The sequence below is a fragment of the Apodemus sylvaticus genome, chromosome 2 (assembly GCF_947179515.1).
Source record: "Apodemus sylvaticus chromosome 2, mApoSyl1.1, whole genome shotgun sequence".
NCBI classification, from domain to species: domain Eukaryota; kingdom Metazoa; phylum Chordata; class Mammalia; order Rodentia; family Muridae; genus Apodemus; species Apodemus sylvaticus.
This window is the reverse complement of record NC_067473.1, coordinates 184,075,921-184,102,093: the sequence shown is the minus strand read 5'-3', so window position 1 is coordinate 184,102,093 and position 26,173 is coordinate 184,075,921. Positions and strand designations below refer to the sequence as shown.

Genomic DNA, 26,173 nt, shown 5'->3' with positions numbered 1-26,173 from the left:
GTGAGATTAAGTCATGTGGTGTCATGCCCTATTTATTTGGTGCTAAGGGTCAAATCTAAGGTTTTATCCATGCTAGGCAATCAATCACTACCAACTGAACTACATCTCCATACTTTAAGCACATCTTATTTTTTTTTTATCTCCGTGGTTTTAAGACGACATTATCGACTTATTCTTGGGCTCTATGTCCCCTGGTTTAAGGAACCAAAGACTTTGCCAAGAAGAAAATCAACTACAGATGGAGAAGAGAAACATACAGAACGTTCTCATTCTGGACTATAGTGCCAAGTGAACCTACCAGTCAGGACTGCTTAGTTTACCTTATGCCTCCCACCTCTTAGGAGTATCTAAGTCTCTCCCTACCCTTCAATGGCTGTATAAGTGTCTCCCTACTCCTAATGTGTGTCTACATCTCTCTCCACCTTGGAGGAAGTGTCTAAACTTCTCCCTACCTCTGAGGGGAGATGCTCCAATCCTCTCCTTGGAGATGACATTTTGTGCAGTGTGATGCTATGTGCCTGAAAGGATTGCAACCAAATGCACTGCCCCTGACAAACTGGGAGTTCATTGCAATGGACGGCAGACAGCAGCCAAGCCCCGCACAGCCTAGCCACTTCCCACAGACTGTAAGCAGGGCCCCGCTGGACACGCCCAGTGAACCCTTTCCACCTTGACTCTTCCACATACAAGGGGACAGACACTCAGACCGTTTCATTGTTGATATATTCCAAATACCCCAAGATATGGAAATGGGCACCCAGAGAGACACTGTTCCCTAGCTGAGTGTTTTGTTGGACTGGTCAATATTTGTTTTGGGGGTATTAAAGGTTGTGCAGGCCAACATAACTCATGGAAATTAATTAAAAGGCCTGGTATTACCTCTATGTCTGGGCCAATGCCCTCCTAGAACATGTTTTGTCTGCCTGAAAATGCAGTTTCTGTGTCATCAGATACGTAGCACCTTAAGAAGCACTCTCTTGTCTGCAGTCAGGTTCCTCTCTAGGCATGATTCTGAAAACAGAGAAACAACTCACCTTCATAGAAAACTGGACACACGTCCTCTCGTCAACTTGATAAGAGACACAAAGCATGAACAGTCCAAGGTAGGCCACCACGCAGACCTGCAGCAGGGAACACAGGACACACGCATGACTGGGCACCAGGACACCAGCGACACGAAGCTCAGTGTCCCACCCACCCCCACCCCCACCCCCGCACCAGCGCCATCTCTGCTGCCGAGCCATTCACCTTGCTCATGATTTCTGTTTCTCCCAACTTGTGCGACACAACTTTAAAGATGCATTTTCACTATTTTTAATTGAGAATGTGTTTGTGTGAGCATGTGTGGGTGTGTGTACATGAATGGAGTATGAATGGCATGTCTTCAGAGGCCAGGAGGTGGTGTCAGATGCCCTGGAGCTGGAACTGCAGGCAGTTGTAAGCCATCCGGCATGGGCCGGATGCTGGGGACGGCACTCCACTAGGTCCTGGGTGTGAGCAGTAGACACTTGAACCACAGAGCCTTCTCTCTAGCACAATGGAACATGGCTTTAAAATACTAAAGCCATTGTTTTTGCTGGTTATTTATTAAGTTCCTCTGTATTCCAGGAAGTTTAAAAGACAGTCCAGAGCATATACAATGATAAATAAAATTTAATCTGTTTAGTGTATGTCCAGCAGAGGCCAGAGTAGATTCACACACTGCTCTAAAGGCAGGGCATTATCGGCTACTTGCCATTCAGAGAATTCTAAAAGAAATTAAGTCTAATTGGAAAATATAGATGGTTTGCTTTGAAAAGAAGGCTTGAAATAGCCGAATAACAGCATGAGGAACCAGCAGCAGCCAGAGCTCCTCCAAGGGCTTTCCATGTCTTCTTTCACGCCATGTCGCAGAGCCCTCTAAGGTAGGTGTTGTTACGATCCCATGTTGTTAGAGACGGAAGGGAAGCCAGAGCGCCCCACTGCAGGCCCGGGGCACACCTCGGGCAGCCTGCAGCAGCCTCGGCCCAGCGATGAGACAGTGCACAGCAGGCCAGCAGAACAGATAGACCCACAGTAGAACTGTAACAAGGCATAGAGTAGAAAAGGCAGGGTGGAGATGCAGCACACAGCAGTGACAGAGAGGTAGCTTGGTTCTCCATCAGGGAGTGGGACAGCCTCAGGCACAGGCTCTCCATCAGGAAGTGGGATAGCCTCAGGCACAGGATCTCCATCAGGGACTGGGATAGCCTCAGACACCTTTCAGAAAGTTAAACAGAGATGTCTAGTGCCATGGTAAGGATACTGAGGTACTATTTCACCAATATGAACAGTATTAAACTATTAGGAGGCTGGGTGTGGTGGTCTGTGCCTATAATTTCAACACTCTGAAGGCTAAGGCAGGGGGATCTCTGTAAGTTCCAGCTGACATTTTGTTTGTTTGAGACAGTGCTTCTCTGTGTAGCCCTGGGTGTCCTAAAACTAGCTCTGTCGATCAGGCTGGCCTTGAACTCACAGAGATCTGTTTCCCTTTTCCGCTTGTTAGGATTAAAGGCATGTGCCACCACGCCCAGCTCAGATGACATCCCTAAAGAGGCACATCACTGGAATCATGAGCGTGCTGGTCTGAAGAGATGTGAATGGGAAACAAAGCAGGACTGAGGGAGGTGACACTGTACCACAGAACACGTAAGCCCCGGTGTCCAGTACCCACCACGGTGACGGCGGATGGGACGGACACTGTGGATCCCATGCTTCTAGGGCAGGGAGCAGGTTCTTTTGGAAAGAACTTTTTAAATTATTATTTTACTGGTGTGTATTACTAACAAACCATGGCAGGTCTCATCATGGTATACACACACATGGTATTTCTTAATCATGTTCACCCTCTACCACCACTGCCCCTCCCACTCCAGTGACGCTCCCCCTTTCTCTTACCAACCAGCCGCACTTCTATTTTCAAGTCTTTAAATACATTTTTTAAACAAGCCAAAGGAGCATCAGTTTGTCACGGCTGCAGGGCTTCGCTGAGCATCCTCACACAGAGGGCCTGTGGAACCGAAGCAAAGGAACAAAGGCCCCGTTTTGTTCAGCAGCAGCGAGCCAGACAGAATGTTCTAAACTTACTTCTGTCATATCCTGAAGCACATGGCTGGGCTCTCTCCTCAGCTCCTGTCAGCAGGATCAAGAGTTTCCCCACGTAATTGTCTTTGTCCCTGGAGGCTGCTGGGCTGAAATCTCAGTTGCGGGAGTTCTCTCCTTCGTGTTACAAGACACGTACACTCAAAAGATCAGGACTGATGGACCAGAGTCTTAAAAATAATCACAGTTCCTCCACCCCAACAGAAAGCCCTTCTCATTAGCTGCTAATATGTGTCCACTTCACGAGGTCTGACCTCCAGAGAGACACAATGTCGCATAGCAATGCCCAGCCACATTCCACAGCGTGCTGCTTGCCCATCCACTGAACTTACACAGTCTGTGCTGTACTGTTCTGTGTCTCTGGAAACCGAGAGGTGAAAACCACAGTCTCACTCTGAGACAGACTGGCCTTCCAGAGAGAGGCTGCAGTACAGTGGAGGTGTGAATAGCATGTCCGCCGTGGGATGCACAGATGGTAGAACTGGCCTGACAGAGGCTGGAGAAGCTCCAGGAGGAAGGTTGAGGATATGTTTGTGGTGCACTTATATGAAGCAGTTAAAATTGTAGGGAATACTGGCTTGACTAGAGCCTCGTGACAATAGAAAAAAGTCCAAGTGACCCACTTTGGACAAAAAGTATCTCAAATATACTTCTTTTAACTTTGGTACATTGTGTCACATCATTACAAGTCTTGAGCTAGCTCAGCATATGTTAATAAGTTAGTCTGCATAGGTGGAGGGTTCTTATCCACAGCCTTGCATAACTGACAGTTTTTTCTCTTTATTGGTAGCATGCTCAAGGATGTCCTAGAAAAATCATATTTATTAAATACCTCAAGCTGGAAGCCTTCCGGCCATAGGGAAAGAAGAAAGAGTTCTCGTGCCAGACTGAAGGAAGTGCCTGCTTCCTGAGCCGGCAGGATGTGGGCATGCCCAGAAGACAGGGGCCTCTGGCTTTCAGGCCAGGAAGGGAAGGGCATGCTAAAGCATGAATCTCCTGGACCGGGGCCAGGGCTCACGCCACATCTGTGAGAGGAGGCCCACAGAACACGAAGTGGATACCAGTGGGAGGGATTTAAGAAGTTACTTGATGGACCAGACAAAGGTCCAGTTGGGCCAGGTGGTATCACACTGCACAAAGACCACGAAGACAGACCTGAACATCAGTTCTGAGAAGCAACAGGGCCCATGTCACTGAATGTTTGGGGAGATCAGATCACCAACTTCATTGATAATAAAATCTTGAAGTATTCTTTTGAATGGAAAGGAGCAAAGGGAATGATTTTACTTTTAGACATATGCATCTATAAGTCCTTTGCTTCTAAAACCCTCGATCTATAGAAAGACTGTTTTGTCTGTACAGGGTCGGGTCTACACTGCCTCTTGTGAGCTGTAGAGCTAAGCAGGGCTGGAACGGTCTCAATGTCAAGTCTGTTTCTAGAAGGAGGGGTCCTGGGTCTTGCTACATAGTGGCTTTACTTATTTGATCTAATGGACAGCAGAGGTGCCTGGTAAGGAATTCTGAGCAGGAGGGGGGGGCAACTCAGTGAGATGTTTGTATAAATAATTTCCCAAAATAGTATTCAAAAATGGGAATGATCATTTCTTTCTCTCAATGTGTATTTATAGTCTGGCCTTGTGACATTCTTACTACCTCAACTTATTTGTTTCCTTCTTCCCATTGCTGACAGAGTTGCTGCACAGGGTTATTGGGGGATACAACCTTCTCCTGCCAAATACCGTTCATTATTTCTCTTGCCTTCTCAGCCCCATCGATCACTTGTAAACTGGAAACGTGACTCTGTTTCTGTAAGTATTGGATGCAAAGTGCTTTCGTCCGATCAATATTGTAACAGGAGGAACTTTACCTCTGTCTACGGTCACCAAGTCAATGGACCACCCATAGAAGCAGAGGCACTGCTTTTCGCTACATTTTCTTGAAGAAAATCTCCACAGATGGTCACCCACATCCGATAATTTAAGGTAAACTATTCGGAGTCATTTTCAACAACTGGTAAATGTAGTCTATCAGTGTGATGTGGTCCGACTCAAGAGAGCTGTTAGCATTTACTGTGCCAGGAGAATAAATACTAAGAAACATCGAAAGGGCTATTAACCTTGCTTACTGGATCAAGATTTCAGGATCACAGGGGACACGTAAACATGGCTGGAGGGCTTTTTCTACTCCATTCCCCTTGTCCCTTCCTCATTAGGCAAGACCGAGAAGGTTCAGAATCACCTTACAGGTTGGTCCCATCCTCAGGATTTAATATTCAATAGGTCTAGGGTTGAGACCCAGAATCTGTATCCCTAACACATCCCAAGGCTGCTGCTGCTGTTCCTGGTCCCACATCCTGAAAAGTACGGGTCTAAGCACAAACGCATCCCGCTGAGTGCCTGCGTAGGATCTATCGGGATGGTGGGACACGGCATAGAGCCATTTCTTACAAGGAGTGAAAACGGATGTGCTACCACAGTGTGTTCAGCCCAGTGTGGAAATCTTTACATATTCTTCTTCCCTTCATCCTCTGAGACTTCAGAATGCAAAAGGTTAGGCATACATTTATTGCAGGATGAATTTTTAATATTCATAATGTATACACAATAAAAGTGTTGGCGCCATGAGACAAGTTAGTGCTTCATAATGTAAGAATCCTTAAAGTTGGAGGCAGGGCCCCTCTGTCTCCATCGCTACTTAAACACAACCCCATGCCAGAGCTTGCAACCTCCACGTTCTGGGAAGATCTGGGAGCATTTCTGAATTATTCGCATGTGTGGCATGTCATCCTGATACATGGGATGGTTATCGTCCACACAACCAAAGCCAAAAATTCCTTTCCAAAGTTGGACCATGTCTTCAGGGGTATGGCAGCTCAGGGCTGTTTGCCACATTCAGTCATTTCCATGCAGTAAATTCCACCACGGCAGATTCCAGAGCACTGAACTGAGGCGGCTGAGCACGAGGTGCAGGCTGGCCCGCAGCGTTCATGAGACAGCCAGACTTCGCTCCCATACCTGCTCCACCACATCTCCGGCCTCTATGCTGATGGGAGCATCTGTTCACCCAGTGAGGTTGGCTTAGTACATTTGGCAAATTAAGCTCTACTAGCTGCTTAGAATCTCTGCAATCAACACAGAGACTCAGTAGAGAGGAGCACAGGAGAGAGCCAAAGAGTAATCCCACTGCACACTCCACCGTTATCTATGAGACACATAAGGACCCCATTAGATGCTTAAGGCAGCAGACAGTATCTATCTATCTATCTATCTATCTATCATCTATCATCTATCACTACCTATCATTTATCTATCTACTCTATCTATTCATTGCTCTATCTATATATCTAACATCTATGTATCTATATATCATCTATCTACATATATATTTGATATAGATATATATCAAAGCATGTCATCACTAATCACAAAATGCAACACTTATAACAATATACCATAATACAGTTATTGGTGTCAATATTCCAGCATGCCATTAGTAAATAAGATAGAGTTATTTGAGTATAAACTCCATACATAACGACAGTTGATGTGGTCACCTGAACATCTGATAAGCAGATAATCGGTGGGTAGTGTATACAGTGTGGAAACACTCAACAGCAGGATGACCCCCAGCCCCTTGTGAAATAAGCACCGTGCTCCCTTCCAATTTGTATCAAGATCCTCTGTCCATTTCATAATGGTACAGTCACTGAAACAGTTGTATCTTCTTAATATGTCTATTTGTTAAAGATAAGGCTGTTGGGCTACAGCTCTGAGCCATTGATGGACTTTGCTACCATACCGCTGAAGACACAGTCCAACTTTGGAAAGTTTTTTTTACTTTGCTTGTGTGGGCGATAACCATCCCATGTGTCAGGACACCACGCCACACACACATGCTAATAATTCAGAGATGCTCCCAGAGCCTCCCAGAATGTGGAGGCTGCAAACACAATGGGATTGCGACGGACAGCTTCTGTCTGTTCTCGTAGCCTCGTGTTTCATTGCAGAGTTAGACACATGCAAAATAACAAGGCACAGAAATATGTCCTTCACCTTAGAGTACACACAAAAAAGGAAAAATAACATCCAAAGCCACGAAAGCCTGAGCCAGAGTTCCTTAAACAAGTGAGAACTGATTGCTTGGTTCAGTCGAAAATCATGTAAGACACTGTACGCGTGGTTACAGCACTGCTTGAATTTTGATTCCATCTCTTTACTCGTGAAGTACTGGCTTTGAACTCCAGCCTTCCTGTCTTACCTCCTGAGTTCCAGGGCTGCAAGCATGCGCCACCATGCCTGGCTTTAACTGATTCTCTGTGTTCTCAGTCCCTCCCTCTGCAAAAGGACGCACTAGTGCTCTGTCGTGGTGGTTAATCTGATGACTAATAGCAATGTGAAGAAGGCACCGGGGTAATCCTCTGTACAGCCTGAGGCTGCTATTGATCACTGATCTATCCTTACCTTGTGATTACTAATGCCATCATTACTATGGCTGTCAGAGATCAAGTTTACAGTCCACTAAGAGGTCCCGAATGTACTGCCAGGATAGCCAGGCCCAGAGTTGACTCTGCTGGTTACACGCACTGCGTCTTTTAATTAGTGCCTGTGTAAGTGGTCACTGGACATGCTCTTGATATTTATATTAGGAAAAGCCCATGCCTATGATTTAACAATGGGCTAAGGAGAAGCAATTTTCAATGTTAGCTACCTCAGTAAGCAAACTGTGCAAATTATCCCATTTCTTTTGTTGTTATCCCATTTTGTTGTTGCTGAACTCCTGATCCTTCTGCCTCTGCCTCCTCAGCGGTGGGTTTTCACGTGTGCACCACACCTGGCTTCTAGTTCATGTTCACAAGCATCTTGGGAGGTCATTGTTAGTTGTTCTGCTTTCTAGACAAGGAGGGGAAAACTCAGTGAGAAGTCCGAGGACCAACATCACCCATCCAGTGTGAGTGGGCACCACCTGCCCCTGCTACCATAGGGGCCACAGCATCTCCCTGGAGGAATCCTGGCAGCCAGTGGCACTGAGATCTGTGGAGCCCGCCAGCTCCTGCTCCTCCTTTGAGTGGCTGAGACATGTGTGAAGCTCTGGGGTCCACGTCAGCCAGGGAGACTGAGTATCCAGAACTCAGTGGGGAAAGTAACACTTGCTAATGCTAACTTATAAACTGTTCTAAAGACGTTTAATTGACACCCTAGAACCTCTTTTGTTTCCCATCTCATGAGACCTCAGTCTCTGCCAGAAACTTACTCTGACATCTGAGCTGAAAAAGAAAAATATACACAAATAAATGGAAGCACCCTGTCACATCTTAGACACGGTCTCACTGTTTAACAAGTATTCACTGTGACACCACTGTGTACCACGGACTCTTGGAGGCTTGTAGCTCCACAATGAGGAGTCAAGACACAAATCTCTACCTCGATGGTCCTAAGGTATCCTTAAGTGAGTACAGGGGCCCGTGCCAAAGCAGTGGCCGAGAACTACAGACAAGAAAGACCTCAACATTCTCCTCATCAAACGGGAGGAAGCGACATAAAAAAGGCAATACGTATTTAAATGTTAGTTTTGCCTGAAAACAAACAAACAAACAAACAAACAAACCTGGTAATTCCCCACAAGCCCAGCATTAGGGCTTGTGCAGACTTGTGTGCGCACACACGCTAATGGAGTTGCTGCTTACGTGCCTCCTGCAGGCTCCCTTCTTCAACAGCACAGATCCATGGCACATTACCCAAGACCTCACAGCTACATCTGTGCCATGCACGGACCAAGGGCACAGGATGAAATGTAACTGCCTGTGGTTCCATGGAAAGATGGACCACCCAGCTAAAGAGGGAAACTTAGCACTAGATCTGGCAGTTCTGTCATGTCTAGGACATCAGTGAGAACCGCTTCCTATGCTGCTGAAGGGGTAGTACATGGAGAGAGCGTCACCCAACACCCAACACACCCAAGGCAGCTGATAAGCAGCATCAAGCGAACAAGTGAATCCATTCATGTCTGACCTGACCCTCTGCAAGAGGGCACTTCTCAGACACCTCTCCATAAAGATAGCACGAACATTTAGCAAAAGGTTAGAGAGAGAGAGAACTTCCTTTTCTGCCTTGTCCTGTTCCAGCTATAGACCAGCTATATTACTGAGGAGATGCAGATCTCAGTGACCACAGTGCGTTTTGTATACCTCTGATTACCCTGTGATAGTTTTATATAGGAAAGCATGAATAAATGCAGAAAGACAAACAAACAAATTGACAAAATTATTCAGTAGAAAAGAAATTAGTTTCTGGCTGTGCCAGGTTCAAAGTTAGTATTACTGCTTTTTGGAAACATAATAGTTTCAGCCAAACTTAGCATACAAGACATAGGCAGAGGACAGAAGTGACAGGGAACAGAGAGAAAGGCTGAAAACTGACCTGAGGGTCTCCAGGTTGAACCAAACAGGAAGAGACTGGAAGCACCAGGCACAGGAATTAAACTCAGGGCTTTAACTATAATCCTGAACAAAAGGTCTCCGTTTCCTAAATCAGGCCCAGAATATTGACTTCTTTTCTATCACACACGGAGCTATATGGTGAGAGAATGTCCAGCCAGGGACAGTCGCTAAGATGTGGCTCATTTACATGGGACAGGACGGGAGGGCGGGCCACGCCCTGCCATCTGCCTCCAGAAGCTGCAGTGAAATCTCCCACTACTCACGAAAGTCTGAGTTTTGGCCTACGGCCTTCAGCTTTGTATTTCCACATCTTCCAGGGCCTTCAGCTTTGTATTTCCACATCTTCCAGGGGAGCAGAGGGAATGCTTTAATATTGAGTTTGTAAAGTTGGCAAGGTTTCATGAAGCACAGGATGGCAATGTAGCAGAGGGTAGCCTTGAACTCTTTATCCTCTGGCCTGCTTCTCCCTCCCAAGTGCTGGGATTACAGATGTACACCACCACACCAGATATTTTATTACATTTAAAAGAAGCAAATATTAGAGAGATATAGGTCAAAATGTCTCTGTTAGAAGGGCAGTCTGAATGATAAATAATCCTACTGCTTTAAGTGTGCCCTCTCAGGGTCTAGAGAGGAAAGACTGACAGGAGGGCAGCCATGACAGCTTGGGTGGCATTCATTTAACCCTCTCCCTCCCATTTTGTCCTCAGTTCTTGCCCTTTTGCCTTAAGAGTGTCTGTGTGCGCAGCACATGGCTGAATTATGATGACTGCACACACTTTTCACAAATCAGGGTGCAGACATTGACATCAAACCAAGATTAATAATATGGCAATTTCCTTAAAATACAAAAGCCAACCTGGCTCCACCCACGGATTTGTCAGATCTCTTCACAAAATAAATCATGAGAACATTTTTGAGATTTTTTTTTAAACCGAGTGATTCTTAAGGCAGTATTACTTCACCAGTGACAACAAGAAGAAGTTATTGCAGGATTTTCCCTGTCCAATCACATTAGGACGGTGGGAGACCTGTGATTGGACAGGGAAAATGGAGGCGAAGAATAAAGGAGGGAGGAGCATCTCCGGGTAGGAGGGGGGAGAAAATGGCTGCTGACATGTATCTGTGTGGCGGTTTCCAGCTACAGGTGGCTATGATTTTACGAGGTTAAAAATGTTGGGATAAAGTTTTTATCATTATCAATTTGCTCTGAAATTATTGTATTGGCATCTTGTAAATTGTGATTTTATTGATATATAAATCTGACTGGTTAATTAAGCTTTAAGAGTCATGATTTTACTGGGTAATTAGGTGTTGACATGGATGACTGTGGGGTGTGTGGGTACTGCATTGTGGTAGCAAGAGGAACAGGGCGGGAACATGTGGTCCTGTGTGGCTGGAGAGTTGGTGGGCCTGCAGGAGCACGGGAGTGTAGTCCAGCACTGCGTTCATTTTTTTTTAAATATTTCCCACAACAAGAAGTCACCTACTCTGCTATGATCAAAGCTCTGATTGGCTGGGAATGAATGAATACAGACCCTCGAGAGAACCTTTAAAACCAGTGCTGTCCCTGCCCCTTTCAGCCTGGACCCTCTGCCCTACTCAGAGGACTGGGCTTCATTATGTATGACTTAACAATTCCAGTAAGCACAACTGTGTTTTCTTCAGTATTTTCCACCAGTGAGGCTTTGGAATGTGTGCCTTTATGTTTAGCCAGATCTGTTACACAAGCTTTGGAGTGGGAAGGAAGATGTGCTCTCGGCAAGCCACTGCTCCGTCCCTAGCGCACAATGCTGTGCGGGTGATAGATGACTTTTGTACGTGGTATACTGTGATTCTTACAGAGCTGTTGAAGATGAGATGAAATATGCAAAGTGGCTGGATCAGAGAGTGGGATTCCCCAAATCCTATAGAAACTCCGAATTTTCCTTGATGCTTCTGCCAAAGCAAGATTTCTACTAAAATCTGGGAAGATGCTAGAGAATCGAGTCAGGACTCAGTAGTCCCTACATGGGTGTCTCAAAGCCGCGTCTAAAAGCCACTTTAAGTGAGCCATCACTGAGGCCAATGGGCTCTCTGGCTGGCTGTTTCTTGGGAAACCCTGCATCTATCCCAGGGTCAGTCTGAGTCGCGGTCGGCCGAAGCCTCCATCCTTCCTTCCTCTTGGCGGGCATCTTCTCTCAGTGTAACGCACATTTGTATGTTTGGGTGAGGGTTCGTACTTCAACAAACTACTGAGAAATTTTGCAATTACATCCTCAAAAGACCGAATAAATACAGACAACAGGATCTTGAAGCAATGATGTAGGTGGTGACTACAAACTGGGCTAAACACCCAATGTCCTTTTCTTCCCTTGTCTGTTGGGGGTACAGCATGGCCTTTGTCTAAAACCCAGCCCCACTCATTTATTATCTAAGCTGTATTCAAGTAAGTCTCCTACTCAAAAAAACCAACCTGACTGTATATATTAGAGCTTGCTTCCAAAAGTACAATAAGTTAAAAAAAAAAAAAGTGCTATATTCCTTTATGGAAAACTGTGACTTGGGAAGATCTGAAATTTAAAGTTGATTCAAAGAAGATTTTAAAAGCATCTAGAGGTTCTATATTGTATACTATCAAAGACTAAATGACACGAAAACTCCTTATAAAACGCTTTAAAATACTGGATTAAATGCAGCAGATATCAGTTCAATTAACTAGCAAGGAAATAAAAGTTGTCAAAAGCAGAGGTCCTGGCGGGAGGTGGTGCTTAGTGAGGGAGGATGTGGCCCACTCCCATGTAAGAAGAGAGGGGTTTTAATAGTTACACATGCCCATGACAGGTCTGAGCATCTTCATAGCCGTAAAGATGGAACCAAGAAACCAAGACTGACACGCAGGTCTGCCTTTAATGTGGCTACACCCTGGCAAGTCTAGAAAATAGCTAACCACGAGCCCCCGATGACTCCAGAATTGGGTCTTGGTTGATGAGGCCTGGGTGGTGGTGGGGCCTTTGAAACTATTTGCATGATTCTGGAACACAGATGGGAAAATGACCTTGATTAACACTTAATAGTTTCAATAAATAAATTATGGGATATGGGAAATAAAGGGCAAATCTTTTAGTAAAGGAAATATAAAAATCAGGTGAACAAATTACAACTAGATCTTGGTTTTTAGCAAACTGTTAAGAAATATTCGCAAATTAATTCATATTAAGAAATTAATTTTTCTGATATATTAGAATTTGGTTTTGTTATGATCTTTACCATTTGACTTAAATAGCAAAGTATTTATAGATAGAATGATGTCAAGACTGGGGTTTACTTCAAAATAACCTTAAGGGGTACATAATGGATCACACAAAGATGCAAAGATTCAGAGCAAATGGGGGTAAATATGAGTTGATAATTTTCAGAACTGGGTGGCAGAAACATAAGAGGCTCATTATGAATTCATATCTTTTTTGAGTCTGTTTGAGACTTCATGATGAGTGGGCTAAGAGAAAGGATTATATAAGCTTATAAAAACCATTGGAATGCTGGGTACAACCAAACTACCTGGAGGATACCCTCAAATAGGCCACACTGAGTTATCACACAATGCCTCTTAAAAGATGAATTGGCAAACCGAAATTAGTACAGACACAAAGAATTAATTTATCAATGAAGGCCAGCACCTGTACTTATGTGCCTATGTGCACACTCCGAAGACTAAATCCAAAACCACAAGAATCCCTACCAATAAGGCAGGGTGATAGATCGGTCAGCAAAGTGTTTGACCTGTAAGCACAGAGACCCTGACAGAATTCAGTTCCCTTCAAACCCACAAGAAAAGAGCGATCTTGGCCCGGAGATGTGGCGGGGAGGCCCCTTAGGGCTTGTTGATAGGCCAGCCTAGGATTTGATGAGGTCCAGGTCAATGAGACCCTATCTCAAAGAAGGGAGGGGAGAAGGAAACAGGAAGAGGGGGAGGGGAGAGATATATGGAGGAGGATGAAAGAAAGAAATAGCTGTGTGGAAGGTCCGACATTCCTGAGCTCAGGCGTGAGAACTGCGCAGTTGACAGAAAATCGCTCAACGGTATGATATATGGCATGTACAGTCAATCAATATGAATCACCTTGTTTGATCTTTAAAACATTATCAAGGGGCTTCTCTAACTGACATTTTAAAAATATGAGCTAGCTGTAAGTGTACATTAAGCAGTACTATGTTAGCGTAACCTCGAGTTTGAGAATCTTTCTGTGTGAGGAGGTTAATGTCCCCAGCCGCTGGCAGTCCGTCCTGCGTGCCTCTCTCCACAACGTGGCTAGCCAGACACAGGGCTTTTTGTGAGGCATGTGTAAGGCAGAGAGAAGGGGAGCAAGGCTTCGGGGAGGTCTCAGCATGGAAAAATCTGTGACGCACTGGATTTGATGACTGAACGAGAATTATTTATCGAGGGGTCTAGGATACAATCGCTTTGGTTACCCAAAACTTTTTTTTAAATTCATTTTTAAAATTATAGTTGGTCTCAGAACCATGAACAAAGACCAAAAGCCTTCCATAAACATCTAATAAAGTATTTTTTCAGGAGTGTTTAGATCCTCTATGTCAGAACCAGGCTAGAGGACAAACAGACAGCATGAGAACCTGGCTCTCTTGAGAATGGGGCTTCTGAGGCTGGCTCTCCTGAGGCGGGTGGGGTGTGTGGGGTGTGTGGGTGTGTGGGTGTCCCAATGCTGGCTCTCCTCAGACGGGGTGTGTGTGTGTGTTAGGGCTTCCGAGGCTGGTTCTCCTGAGATGGGTGGGGTGTGTGGGGTGTGTGGGTGTGTGGGTGTCCCAATGCTGGCTCTCCTCAGATGGTGTGTGTGTGTGTGTGTGTGTGTGTGTGTGTGTGTGTTAGGGCTTCCGAGCCTGGTTCTCCTGAGACGGGCTCTTGAGGACAATGTCAGAACTCAGCCTTCTGTGCAGTTCTCTCAAATTGTTTCCCTTGACACTTCTTCCCTTTCCCTTCTCACAGCCTTGAGTGTCCCTCCCAAGGTAACATCTCTCTGCCTTCCTCCCCGCCTTCGCCTTCTCCCCCCAGCGCCCCAGCTTTCACAACACAGCTGAGCGGGAGATAAGGTACAGCAGCCAGGGCCTAACGGTCCAATCAGAGACCACGTGCTGACACCGAAGAGGGGCCAGGGGTGACATTCTCTCCTAGTTGTCAGAGTGGCGTACACAACAGCAGTTCCCCTTTCTCTTGCCCCTGTTATCATCTCCCACTCAAGAAGGGCCTCGATAACAGCTGATCATAAAGGGCTCTGTAATGGCAGTGCAACAGTGACCACTGAATCAAACACCTTCTAAACAGTGTCGGAGTGAGGTGCCACCGAGAGAGCTTCATCAAGGGCTCATAGCCCCTCTCAGAATGCGGGCAGCCCAGCCAGGGGGCAGCTGCGTATTTCTGCACTGACAGATGCCAGAGCTCTTCAAAGTACTCCGGTGGACCCTTTATTGCTGATAACCAGTTATCTATGGGCCTTTTGCCACCCCAGGGGACACGGCTCGGGAGCATTCCTGTCCGTGCTGGAGAGGAAGGAGCTGCGATTTTGAAGATGTTACATGGGTGAACATCAACATTAGGTCAAAAACCAAAGAGAGGGCTGTGGAGGTGGCTCAGCATGTAAGCACAAGAGGCAACACACCACATACATGACAAAGCCCAGCAAGGCCACATGTCCCTAAAGCCATGTGTCCCTAATCCCCAAACTGGTAAGTTAAGGAAAATGGGTCCCTGAGGCTCACTGGCCAGCCAGTCCAGCCTATTGGTGAGCTTTAGGTCCAATGAGAGACCCTGTCTCACAAAGTAAAGAGGACTGCACAAGACACTCAGTGTCAACCTCTGGCGCACGCACGCGCGCGCACACACACACACACACACACACTATCCCACCAGATACCCTTGGACTTATTTCTAAGTGGGACACTACTCAGAAGCACACCTGGCTGGGAGGCTGTGGTACAATGAGGTCCAGCACAGAGACGGGCAGGGATTTGCAACACATTATATAAACCAAAACATCAACGGGATTTTCAGTATTGACATCAAACACTAACAATAGCTGCAAATTATAAAGACGAGCTGAGGGGTGAAGTCCCTTGAGCTCTAGAACACTGACGATTATCTTATTTTCCTTTGCTGTGATAAAATGCCCTGGCAATGCAACGTAAGAGAGAGGGTTTATTTTGGCTCATAGTTCCAGATTACAGTTCATTATGCCAGGGAACTCATAGCAACAGGAGATTGAAGGGATTGGTCACATGCACTGGTCACGTGAGCTGGTCATGTGACATCTGTAGCCAAGAAGCAGGAAGAGGCAAATGCTGGTACTCAGCTAGCTTCCTTCACATCACACAGCTGAGAATCAGGTGCCAGGGTACAGTGCCAACCCCAGTGGGCCGGTCTTCCCACATTGATTAAGATAATAAGATAATCCCCAGCCCACACACACAGAGGCCCATCTCCCAGGTGACTCCAGATCCTATTGAGCTGTAGCCCCGCCCCCGCCCCCCCCCCCCCCCGCCCTCACCTCCAGAGCTCGTTCACTCCTAGGAGCTACGCAGCCAGTGAGACCCTTCAGTTAGTCTCACAACCACGTTCACAAGCTGGGTCCCTTTGATTTTTTATTTTTAACAGAAACTTGACAAAGATATGATCGGCAACTGCTCCCCAAACCTATGACCACCGGTCACCAAAGCAACATAATCCCCAACTTCATACTAAGTACTTAGCTTTATGCCTACCGCAAGTGGAGCTCCCACCCCTCTGCAAGGAAGCTTCTTGCAACACACAGAGACCATTGAAGAAAACCACATCACGTCAAGATGCAGAGAACAGCTAATCCTGGGATGCTCAAACCCAGTGGGTGCATCAACCACAACACAATTTCTGCAGCCAAAGCCTCGCGGGGCACTGTGGGAGAGCTACAAGAGCCAGAGGTCCAAGAACTATGCCGTGACACAGTGTGTCCCCTAGAAATGACCAGAAGCATCACCCGCGCGCGCGCGACACCACAACAATATGGCTTCCTAGGCAAGATCCAAACATGGACAATAACAACAGACATGTTGTGTTTATATATATGCACATATATACAAAATATATACCTAGATGTAACAATAACAATAATAGGAAAAGAGGCCAGGAATTTGAGGCGGGTCGTAGGAAGAATGAATTAGAGTAGGTAAAGGGATAAATGATGTAATAAATAGAAAAAAAACCCAACATCCTCCAAATGGTTCCTTAAGACATGGACACCCCAACACACCACACACACACACACACACACACACACACACACACACGCATGTGGACATCCCTCCCCATGAGAAACCGAGTGGAGGGGATAAGAGGATAGCCATGACACCCTGAGACCCCACCCAGCGCTACATTCTGACTGGCCATTGTAATTAGCACTTCAGTTTGACATGATCTAGGCTCCCAAAATAATGTACACTTTTCAATGAAATGGTACCTAGTTCAAGTCCAGTGACTAGTTTTCACTCTTGTCCTGAAGTTACAAGGAGACTTGCAGACTGGCTTTGGCATGGCCTGCATGCATTGTTCTGTTGATGTGTTGTCTCAGGACACAGCACCAGCAAGAAGAGCTGATTAGATAGCAATCTTAATAAAAATCTTAATAAAAATGGTAAGAAGGCCATGGGGGGATTGGGGGGAAGGGAACCCAGACCTTTCCTTGGAGCAAGGTAGAAGTGGACCGCTGGCGTATTGGAAATCTGTGAAGGGCAACACCAAGAATTAGAGTGACCCTATTGCTCCCCCACCCCCACAGGGAGCTTAACATGGTCAGTTCTCTACCCAGGAGTCATTTAGTCTAGTTAGGGGATGCAATAAGGCAGGTGGATTCGGTGGATTTAGCTGATTTTGTGGTTGCTCGTGCTACTTAGTATTTGTTAAGGTTTTTTTTTATTGCCTGTGTGTGTGTGTGTGTGTGTATGTATATATGTATGTGTGCACGTGTTTGTGCATGTATATGTATGTACATGCGTGTGTGCATGTGTGTATGCATGCATATGTATGTACACGTGCATGTGTGCATGTGTATGCATGTGTGTGTATGCCTGTATGTCTGTGTGTATGCATGTGTGTGTGTATGTGTGTATGAATGTGTGTATGAGTGTGTGTATACATGTGTGCAACTGTATGTACAAGTACCTAAGGAGGCCAGAGGAAGGCATCAGATCCCCTGGATCTGGAGTTACAGGCAGTTATGGGTTCACTGACCTGGGTGCTGGGAAGTAAACTCTGCTCCTCTGAAAGAGCAGCCAGCCAAGCCATCTCCCCAGCCTCAGGTCCTATAAGGCAACTTGATAATGAAGACTTAATGTTCTGAGTATTTCTAGAGCCCTGAGCCACAATGTGATAATAGCAAATAAAAGTTCTCTGCACTTCAGTGTCCAGCTAGCTCTACTACTCTAAAATGGCCATGTTCAAGTTCAGACGGAAGCTTTGGAAAGAACAAGCGTGAGAGAAACAGACTTCATTGTCATGTATTATGTGTCGGGGACACACAGTAGCTCATTGGGTAAATACTGTATTACTTCCCTTTTATTCTGATTACCCCAAAAGTCTATGTACTAGAATTACTCTATCAAAGGCATCAAAACTGAGATGACTCAGATGATTCTCGAGACTGACCTTCTGGGTAGATGTCTTGATTGGCACATATCTACATGTGAAGGGTTTTAAAAACATATTGGAATCACCATCTCCTCGCTATTGAAGGGAACATTTTTAGATTGCGCTCCCTGTCCCCTTCCCCCTCCCCCCCTCAGCTGAACTCTGTAAAGCTAGATGCAGGGGCAAAACTTTCCCCACCCAATTCTGAACAGCTTAGGATTTTGGTCAGTCCTAATCTTATTCTTCCCCCTTCTGGAATTCTCAGATAACCCATAAATTAATTTTTATATTTGATGTGAGAACCTCACATGGCTATCAAGTTATTTTCTCACTAGTTATCTATTGTATGTGCTCCACGGCGATTGAATCAGCCCTGTAATTATTATTCCTTAGTTCCAACAACCCTGCAACAGTCATGTAATAAAAAATATTTCCCAATGGTACTTGAGATACTGTGTTGGGTTTTGGAACACATATTAAAGTCCCAATATGAAAAACAATGAATTACTGTGCACTGTGTTCCTAAAAATATTATCCTGGTTTTAATTTTTCAAAATGTCAAACTCTTACATGAAAACTGACAGTACCTTTAGCTTTCTGACTTAGTGAAAATTTCAGCCTTCTGTTCTTCCAGCTTCCTCTACTTATAAATCATAACTGATACCTATACCTTCAGCCTGATTTGCTATATGTTCCAGATCTACTTGTAAATTTCACAGTAAATTCTCACAAGGCTCCTGGTGCTTTAAAATTCTCTCTTGAAATAGACAATCAACCTGCCTACACCCTGTGTCGTCTCCATCCAGATCTGAAACTTCTGAACACACCGGGATTTCTAATCTCTCAGAGAAGTTTGGAATTGAAATACTGAAATCTGAAAGACATACTGAAATTCTTTGTGTATGTGTGCATATATGTCTTGAGACAGAGTATCACCGTGTTGTTTAAACAGGCCTGAAACTTGCAATCCTCCTGCATCAGCCTCCTGGATGCTGTAATGACTGACATACCGCCATGCCTAGCATTGACCTTGGCGTACCCGATGGGACTTTTGATCATTACGGACTCCTACTGTGAGTTTCACGACTGAGGCTGAATACAGAAAGCATGGCTCCCTTTCTTTTAAGCTCTTGCTTTAAACTCTCTGACATGGTCACTATGACACAAGCCTAGGAGTTTGGATCCTGGTGGGCTGGACATGGGGACAATGAACTGAAAGGTGAGGTAGGAAGCTAAAGAACACAGAGAAGGCAGCAGTCAGCGCTCGACCGCACCCACCTGCAACCCCAGCCCTCAGGAGGCAGAGGCAGGAAGATCATTGCAAGTTCTCCCCAAGCCTGGTCTACCTAGTGAATACAAAGGGGCCAACTCCTAGATAGGAGGACGTCACAGCATCCTCGGGGAGGTGAGGAGGGGAGCAAGCTCTGAAATCCACTTCAGGACAGAGATGCCAAAGGAAGCAGATCACTGCCGGGCTCTCGAGAGGCGAATGAGGCTCTTAAAACACCGGGGTTTTCTAATGGGCGGTATTCATTACTGTCACACGTGATAAGGGCCCAGTCCGTCAGCAGCTGTAGATCTCCCTCAGCTGTGGAAACATCTTTAGACTCATGCAGACACCCCTAACAAGTGTGACTGAACAGGGAAAAATAAGCCCAAGGCATCTAAATTAGAACTGCCACAGTCTTGGATTCCTTCACTGCATGAGAACTGAAGCAGCTCAGGCATGTGAGATGTGAAGGAAGGAGGATTGGGAGTTCAAGGCCAGCCTTGGCTACATAATGTTCACACATGAGACCCTGCCTCAGAATCCAAACACAAAATTAAAATCTAGAATGACAGTCTGGTTCAAACACTAAACAGATTTTTTAAAAAGCCCAGGAAATAGCCTCTCTTTCCTAGGTGTTGTGCCCACAGCCCTGTTCTCCTCAGAGAGATCGCTTCCCTTCTTATTACCATTGATGATTTCCATCCGCCATCTACAAAGGACTCTGAGCCAATGACATGCTCTCCAACTGCAGCTCCAGTCAACTTCTCCCTTTCCTATACAGAAATCCTTGGCAACTGAACTGAAGTAAAAAGGTTTCGGTTGTCTGCCCAATTCGGGATGAGTAGTCACATTTATGGACAGTCACAGCCAGCAGAGGACAGGAGGCAACCTAGTTGGTTTCCCACAATTCCACTGGACTGAAATCTCTGAGCATAAATCACCCAGGGCCTCTTTAGTCTCAGGGTCACTGAGCAAGTTAAACAGGCTCCAGTCAGAGAAGCCTTCCTGTGTGGATCGGCGCAGATATCCAAGCCCTGTCGGGAAATATCAATACCCACACCTGATGTTAGTAGGAGAGTCTGAGATCTGAAGCAGGCCCCAAAGGGAAGAGCCACCAGGAGCCTCAGCCTGCACACAAGTGGGGGCAGTGGGCGTGGCTCTGTTCATCGTGGGTCTGGTAGTGTGCCTTCCTCGCAGGGCAACTTTTCACAGTCCCCTAGTGTATACCAGACTAGAATCACTCCTCCAAGACAGAAAATGACCCCTGGGAGATTCTCCCCTCCATGTTCATTATCATCCATCTCCAGAGAGATTCAGAACGTACTAGGCTAATGTCACAGTGCTGAGATTGCTAAATGATGCCTTGGATGGGAACGGAGAAAGATGAGATGGCCAAACCGATACCTCCTCTGGGGCTCGAAGTGACCTGTGAAACACAGAGATTAAAAAGGGACTATTCTGTCACCCTGGAGATGAACCAAGATTGCTTCAGCCTTGAGGAAGACCACCACCAGCGACTCTTCCCCTAACAGCTAAAGCAAGGAGGTGGATGGCCTGCTAGCTACGGTCTGGCACTGTGCCAGGGGCTTTACACACAATAACTTGTTGACTCCTCGGGATGAACCTGAGGGCTGGAACTTACTGTATTATCAATAAAGGAAAGGAAAGCAGGGCTGGGGAGATGGCACCGGGTAAAATACCTGATGCACAGATAACGTGGACTTGAGCTCTGATCCTCAACAGCCAGGCAAAAGACCAGTGTGACTACCAGTGACTTCACCACCATTCCAAACACAGAGACAGATACAACCTGGGGGCTCCACAGCCAGCTAGTCTACTAGCCCACTCGAGTTCAGGGAGAGACTGTCTCAAAGAGAGAGAGAGAGAGAGAGAGAGAGAGAGAGAGAGAGAGAGAGAGAGAGGTGACTGAGGAAGACATCACAATGTTGCCTTCTGACCTCCACAGGTGTAAGTGCAATGCCTTTCTCCTCAGCACATGTATGCACTCATGAACACTGACACACACACACATACCACACACAGACACACAGATACACACACACCCTGACATCCCCCCACCCCGCCCCCCCCTGCCAAATTGAAACCTAGAGACATTAAATAACTTGCCCACAGTTATTCAACAAATAACATCTAAGCCAGGACTGAGCACCAGGTGCAGTGTTTACACACCTGCCTTCACCATCTGTCTCTCCCTTCCTGACAGCCTGGAAGAGTGTCCGGAGACCAACCGCACTGTGGTCAGACAAGCACAGGGTCCCTGTGTCTGAGAGACAGTGACACACTGCCCACAGCCCTCATCCTGCTGAGATGAGCCATGGCCCCACATGGCTTCTCCGAGACTCCCTGGGCGGGTTGGGGCAGTCTCTGCTAGATCTCTAGCCTATCCAGATTCTCTATTGAAAGAAAAGCCAAACAGGGCCACATGCTGTGGGTGAACTTCAGATGAATCCTACTATAAAGAAGGAACAAGAAAAAAAGAGAGCTCTTCGTGCCACACCCAGAAAGCCATCAGGGATTTCTCCAGAGCTTTTGACTCTTGAAGCTTCAGGATTTGTGTGTCACAGTGCCATAAACATTAAAACACGGTTTTGTCCCTTATCGAATTCATTTCTTTGGAACTGGTTTTTCTGAAGTTGAAATAAAAGCTGGTATTCAAAACCAGCCTCATTCCTTGTTCTTTCCTCATTTCCTTGTTTTTCCTGGCCTTTAAGGACAGATATTTTCCCCCAGAGTATGTTGACAGCTATGGAGGCAACTAAAATACTCAGTACGTCTAAGTGAGAGGTTATTTTTAAAATCATTTGGCTTAGAAAACTCCAATCACGATAATTTCAAGGGAATTCTCAGTACACAAATTAAACATTTTAAATTACTCTGCAAAGGTTTGTGAGTTTGAATAATCTTAACTTAAAAATATCTGCACCTATGCAAATGCATCAGGTGTCTTCGAGTTCTGTCCTGTACAAAATTATGATGTGGGATGTGTGTGTGTGTGCGCGCGCGCGCGCGCGAGTGCGCAGTAATGATCGAGTCAAGATGGAAGGCCAAGGGCCCATGCTCTTTTCTCCTGACTCTGCCACGGTTACCTTCTGAGCTTGAGAATGTCATTTACCTTATCTTAGCGGGTTTTCTCGTGTCCAGAAAGGAATAACAATCCCCGGCGATACATAGACGACTGAAACAGCCTGAGAGTTTAGCGCTGGCTTTAGATAATAAAGTGAGTTAGCAAAGCCAGAATGGGACTTCGGCGAAGTCAGCCAGGCCTTGATTGCTTTCCCAGCTCGTGACCTTGGGCGGGGCCAGCCTGGTTTCTCTAACTTGAGGACTGGGCCCGAAGATGTGGAGGTACAAACACAGGGAAGATCGCCGGCAGGGTGGGCATTCAGTAGGTATTCTGTACACCGCCGCATCTATTTTACTTTCAAGAATTCACACACCCACTCAGAGCCCTGTGTGTCTGGCATTAGTACAGTCCCAAACGAACTCCTCCGCTGTAGCCGGAAACGCTTCAGTCCTACTTACCCTGTGTGGCTTAAGACTGTGCTTGCTGTATTCTCCTGCCCTGCCTTAGAAAACAATTTCGTGAGGCCTACAAGGACCTGTAGTTTAACAAAACCAGTGTGTCAACTCCAACTTAAGGTTTTCCTACTCTGCTTTTCCCAAGATGAATTTCACTCTGTGCTGCTATTTATGCAGACAGGCACCAGGCACGAGGCCTGGATAATGGGAGAAGAACCAAACCACAGGGGGTGGGCCTGCCTTGTCTTTGAGGCTGTGAGGACCCACAGGGCCTCCCCTGTAGATTGAGTCAGGGCCCTGGGAGGAGCAAGAAGCCTCGGGCAGGAGAAACTCAGAATCCTGCTCCCAGCAGCCTTGCTCTGGGGAGCCCAAGTGTGCCCACAGTCAGTCTCCAAGCAGTTAGGGGTGCAGCTGGGATCGGGGCGCATGCAGCTGGGTTAGTCTCCACTCCACCATGCGGCTGGCATGCCCGCTGGTGCTTAGGCAGAACGGACTTGATGCTTACAATGATCCCAGCCCAGAACGGAGTGTCTCTGACTAGCAGGGAGGGGCTGATGCTCGCCATGAGGAAACCCAGCACGGTCACCGCGATGCCCAGCGCCAGCTGCAGCAGCGCCAGCAGCAGCGGGAAGCGGCAGCCGCAGCAGGTCCGCACCTCCTCCTCCACAAGCTCTTGAGCCCCAGGACTCGGCTTGCGCCCCATGTTCCCGCGGTTGGTGCTGCCTGCGCCTGGGCCGCGGTGCTGGGCCTGCCTGGTCTGCTGAGACTGGGCTGAGCAAAAGTGGAAAACAGGCAGGCTAGGCGCCACCAAGGGGGACACGAGGGGGGTCGCCAACTGCCAACGCACAGGGACCTGGCGCCCGGGGCCTATGAGATGGAAATACCAGCCTGCTTTGCTTTTTTGATTCCAGGAAGTGCAAGACAAGGTGATGAATGCTGAAACCGCTTGTGTTTAATTAACAGATCACAGAACCCAAAATGGGCTGAGCTACACTAAACGCTGTGGAGTCATTGACAGAAGTTAAATTGAGCCTTTTTTTAAAAAATGTAATCCAACTGACAAGGAAGGAAGGGTAGGAGGAAGAGAGGGCACATGGGAGAAAGGTAGGAAGGATGAGAGAAAGGAGGAAGGAAGGAGGGGGGAGAAGGGGAGTAAAAAAGGAAGGAAGGAAGAAAAAAGGAAGGAAGGAAAGAAAAGCAACAGTAATAATTAGTTAAAACTTAACAGTGAAACAACTGTTCATAGAGAGGTGGAGCTGATCATGACACTGCACACATATTTGTTTGTTTGTTGTTTGTTTTGAAAAGCTCTGTCCTCACTTGTATTTTGAGACAGTCCCTTGCAGCCCAGGCTGGGTTCAAACTTGCTGTATATCCACAGAATACCTTGAGTTTTTAATCCCCCTGTCTCCAACTCCCAAGTGCTGGGGTCGCAGATATGCACCGCCCTGTGTTTAAAGGCTATTATAATAGCGTCCATGAGACCCCAGTGAACCTTCACACTCAGGCTAAATGTCTAGGGGGTGTTGGTCATGCTGGAAAGAGATGGACGGTTGCACCCTGGCAACCTTTAAGGGCTACTTTTAGCACCTGCAATGTGCTAGGATAGGGAGCTATAGATTTGGTCCCTGCCAGGAGGCTCAGAAGAGATGGTTATTGACATGTTTGCATACCTTCATACAGCACCATTTAGGACAAAGTACAGCTACTAAGAAATAGTCCCAATTCCATGGTGAGTTTAGACTTTCTTCTATAGGTTATTTTAACATTTTGGAAACGTTATTCAAATGGAAATTATGTAGCCAAGATGAAAAGGGAGATAATAAAGGATGCCCATTCTTAGGTTGAGATGTCTGAGTCTAACTTCCTGCTGTTCCCTCAGAATCTAAGCTAATAATTGTCTGCTGTGTACCTGCAAAGGCACTTACTTAATGAGACTCAGCATTCCCCTTACACTTTTTCTGTACACCAGTGAGGAAAATGCAGCTCACAGATTAAAGTCGGTAAGTCAGAGGCAGAACACAAAGCACACAATCAGTTTCCACTCAGGATGGTGTGCTACACTCACCCGGGGCTCAGTACAGCCCAGGAAGGCCACCATCAGGTTTGCAGTCATAGGACTATAAGGAATTCCAGAAGGAACAGACAAAAACTGGCATTAAAACAGAACATGATTCCCACTGACATGGACAGTCTAGCAGACATGAACCTAACAGAAGTTACAGTGAACTGGCAGATTACCTGTAACTAGTTCTTGATCCATACTAACAGAACAGCTCTAGTTGGGTCTGTGGGCCTAGTTGGGATTGGCTACTCGAGGGACAGCAGCAAGTTGATTGTAAGTTCAAGGCTCGAATTTAAGGGAGTATGAAGAATTCTGCAGAGAAAAATCAAGAACTTGTTTGTCCAAAGCACTGTCAGTGTCACTGTCTCAGGGCTTCTACAGCTCGGTAAGTCACCATGGCCGAAAGCAGTTTGAGGAGAAAGGGTTTATTTCATGTTGCAACTCTCAGGCCACAATGTATCAGTGAGGAAGCCAGGGCAGGAACTGAAACAGAAGCCATGCTGCTTATTGGCTTGCTCCTCAAGTTGCTCAGCTTTGTTTGTTTCCGTAGACCTCAGGACCACCTCCCCAGGGAAGGCCCCTCTCCCCAGGAAGCTGCCAGGCCCACATCAATCATTTACCCAAGAAAATGCCCCTCAGGTTTATCCCAGTCCAGTCTATGGAGGCATTTTTCTCAACTGAGGTCTCCTCTTCCCAGATGACCCCAGCCTATGTCAAGTTGACAAAATACTAACTAATACATCCCTAGGTCCATGGAGATGGCTCAAAAATCAAAGCGCTTGCTGCTCTCCCAGAGAACCTGGGTTCGATTCCAGTACCCATACTGGGCACCTCACACCTATTTTTAACTCCAGCTTGTCAGAAGGCATCCATGAGCACTTCTCACACATGATGCACATACGTGTAGGCAAAACACGTGTGCACATAAAATAAAAGTAAATAAATTTGGGGAGCCACCTCTTTCTGAAGAAACGGGGCAAAAAGGAAACTAGCCAATGGCTGGTGGAACCACATAGAAGTATAAAGCTTTTCTTGTTATGGCTCAAATCTTAAATGTCCCTTAAAAGTCCATGTATCAAAGACATTGTCACT

At 46.3% G+C, this 26,173-nt stretch overlaps 1 protein-coding gene across 4 annotated transcripts in view; it reads right to left on the bottom strand.

Moving 5' to 3' along the window:
• The window catches only part of Sspn (sarcospan), a 91,928-nt gene that overhangs the window by 5,724 nt on the left and 60,031 nt on the right, over positions 1-26,173 (bottom strand). For 2 of the 4 annotated variants that reach the window (XM_052175269.1, XM_052175271.1), the window contains one exon: positions 1,035-1,121. In XM_052175269.1, the coding sequence (XP_052031229.1) occupies positions 1,035-1,091 (57 nt within the window). In that variant the 5' untranslated portion in view covers positions 1,092-1,121. Of the gene's footprint in view, positions 1-1,034; positions 1,122-2,916; positions 3,029-23,521; positions 23,792-26,173 lie in introns of those variants that run through there. The other 2 variants (XM_052175270.1, XM_052175268.1) reach the window with 2 other exon arrangements.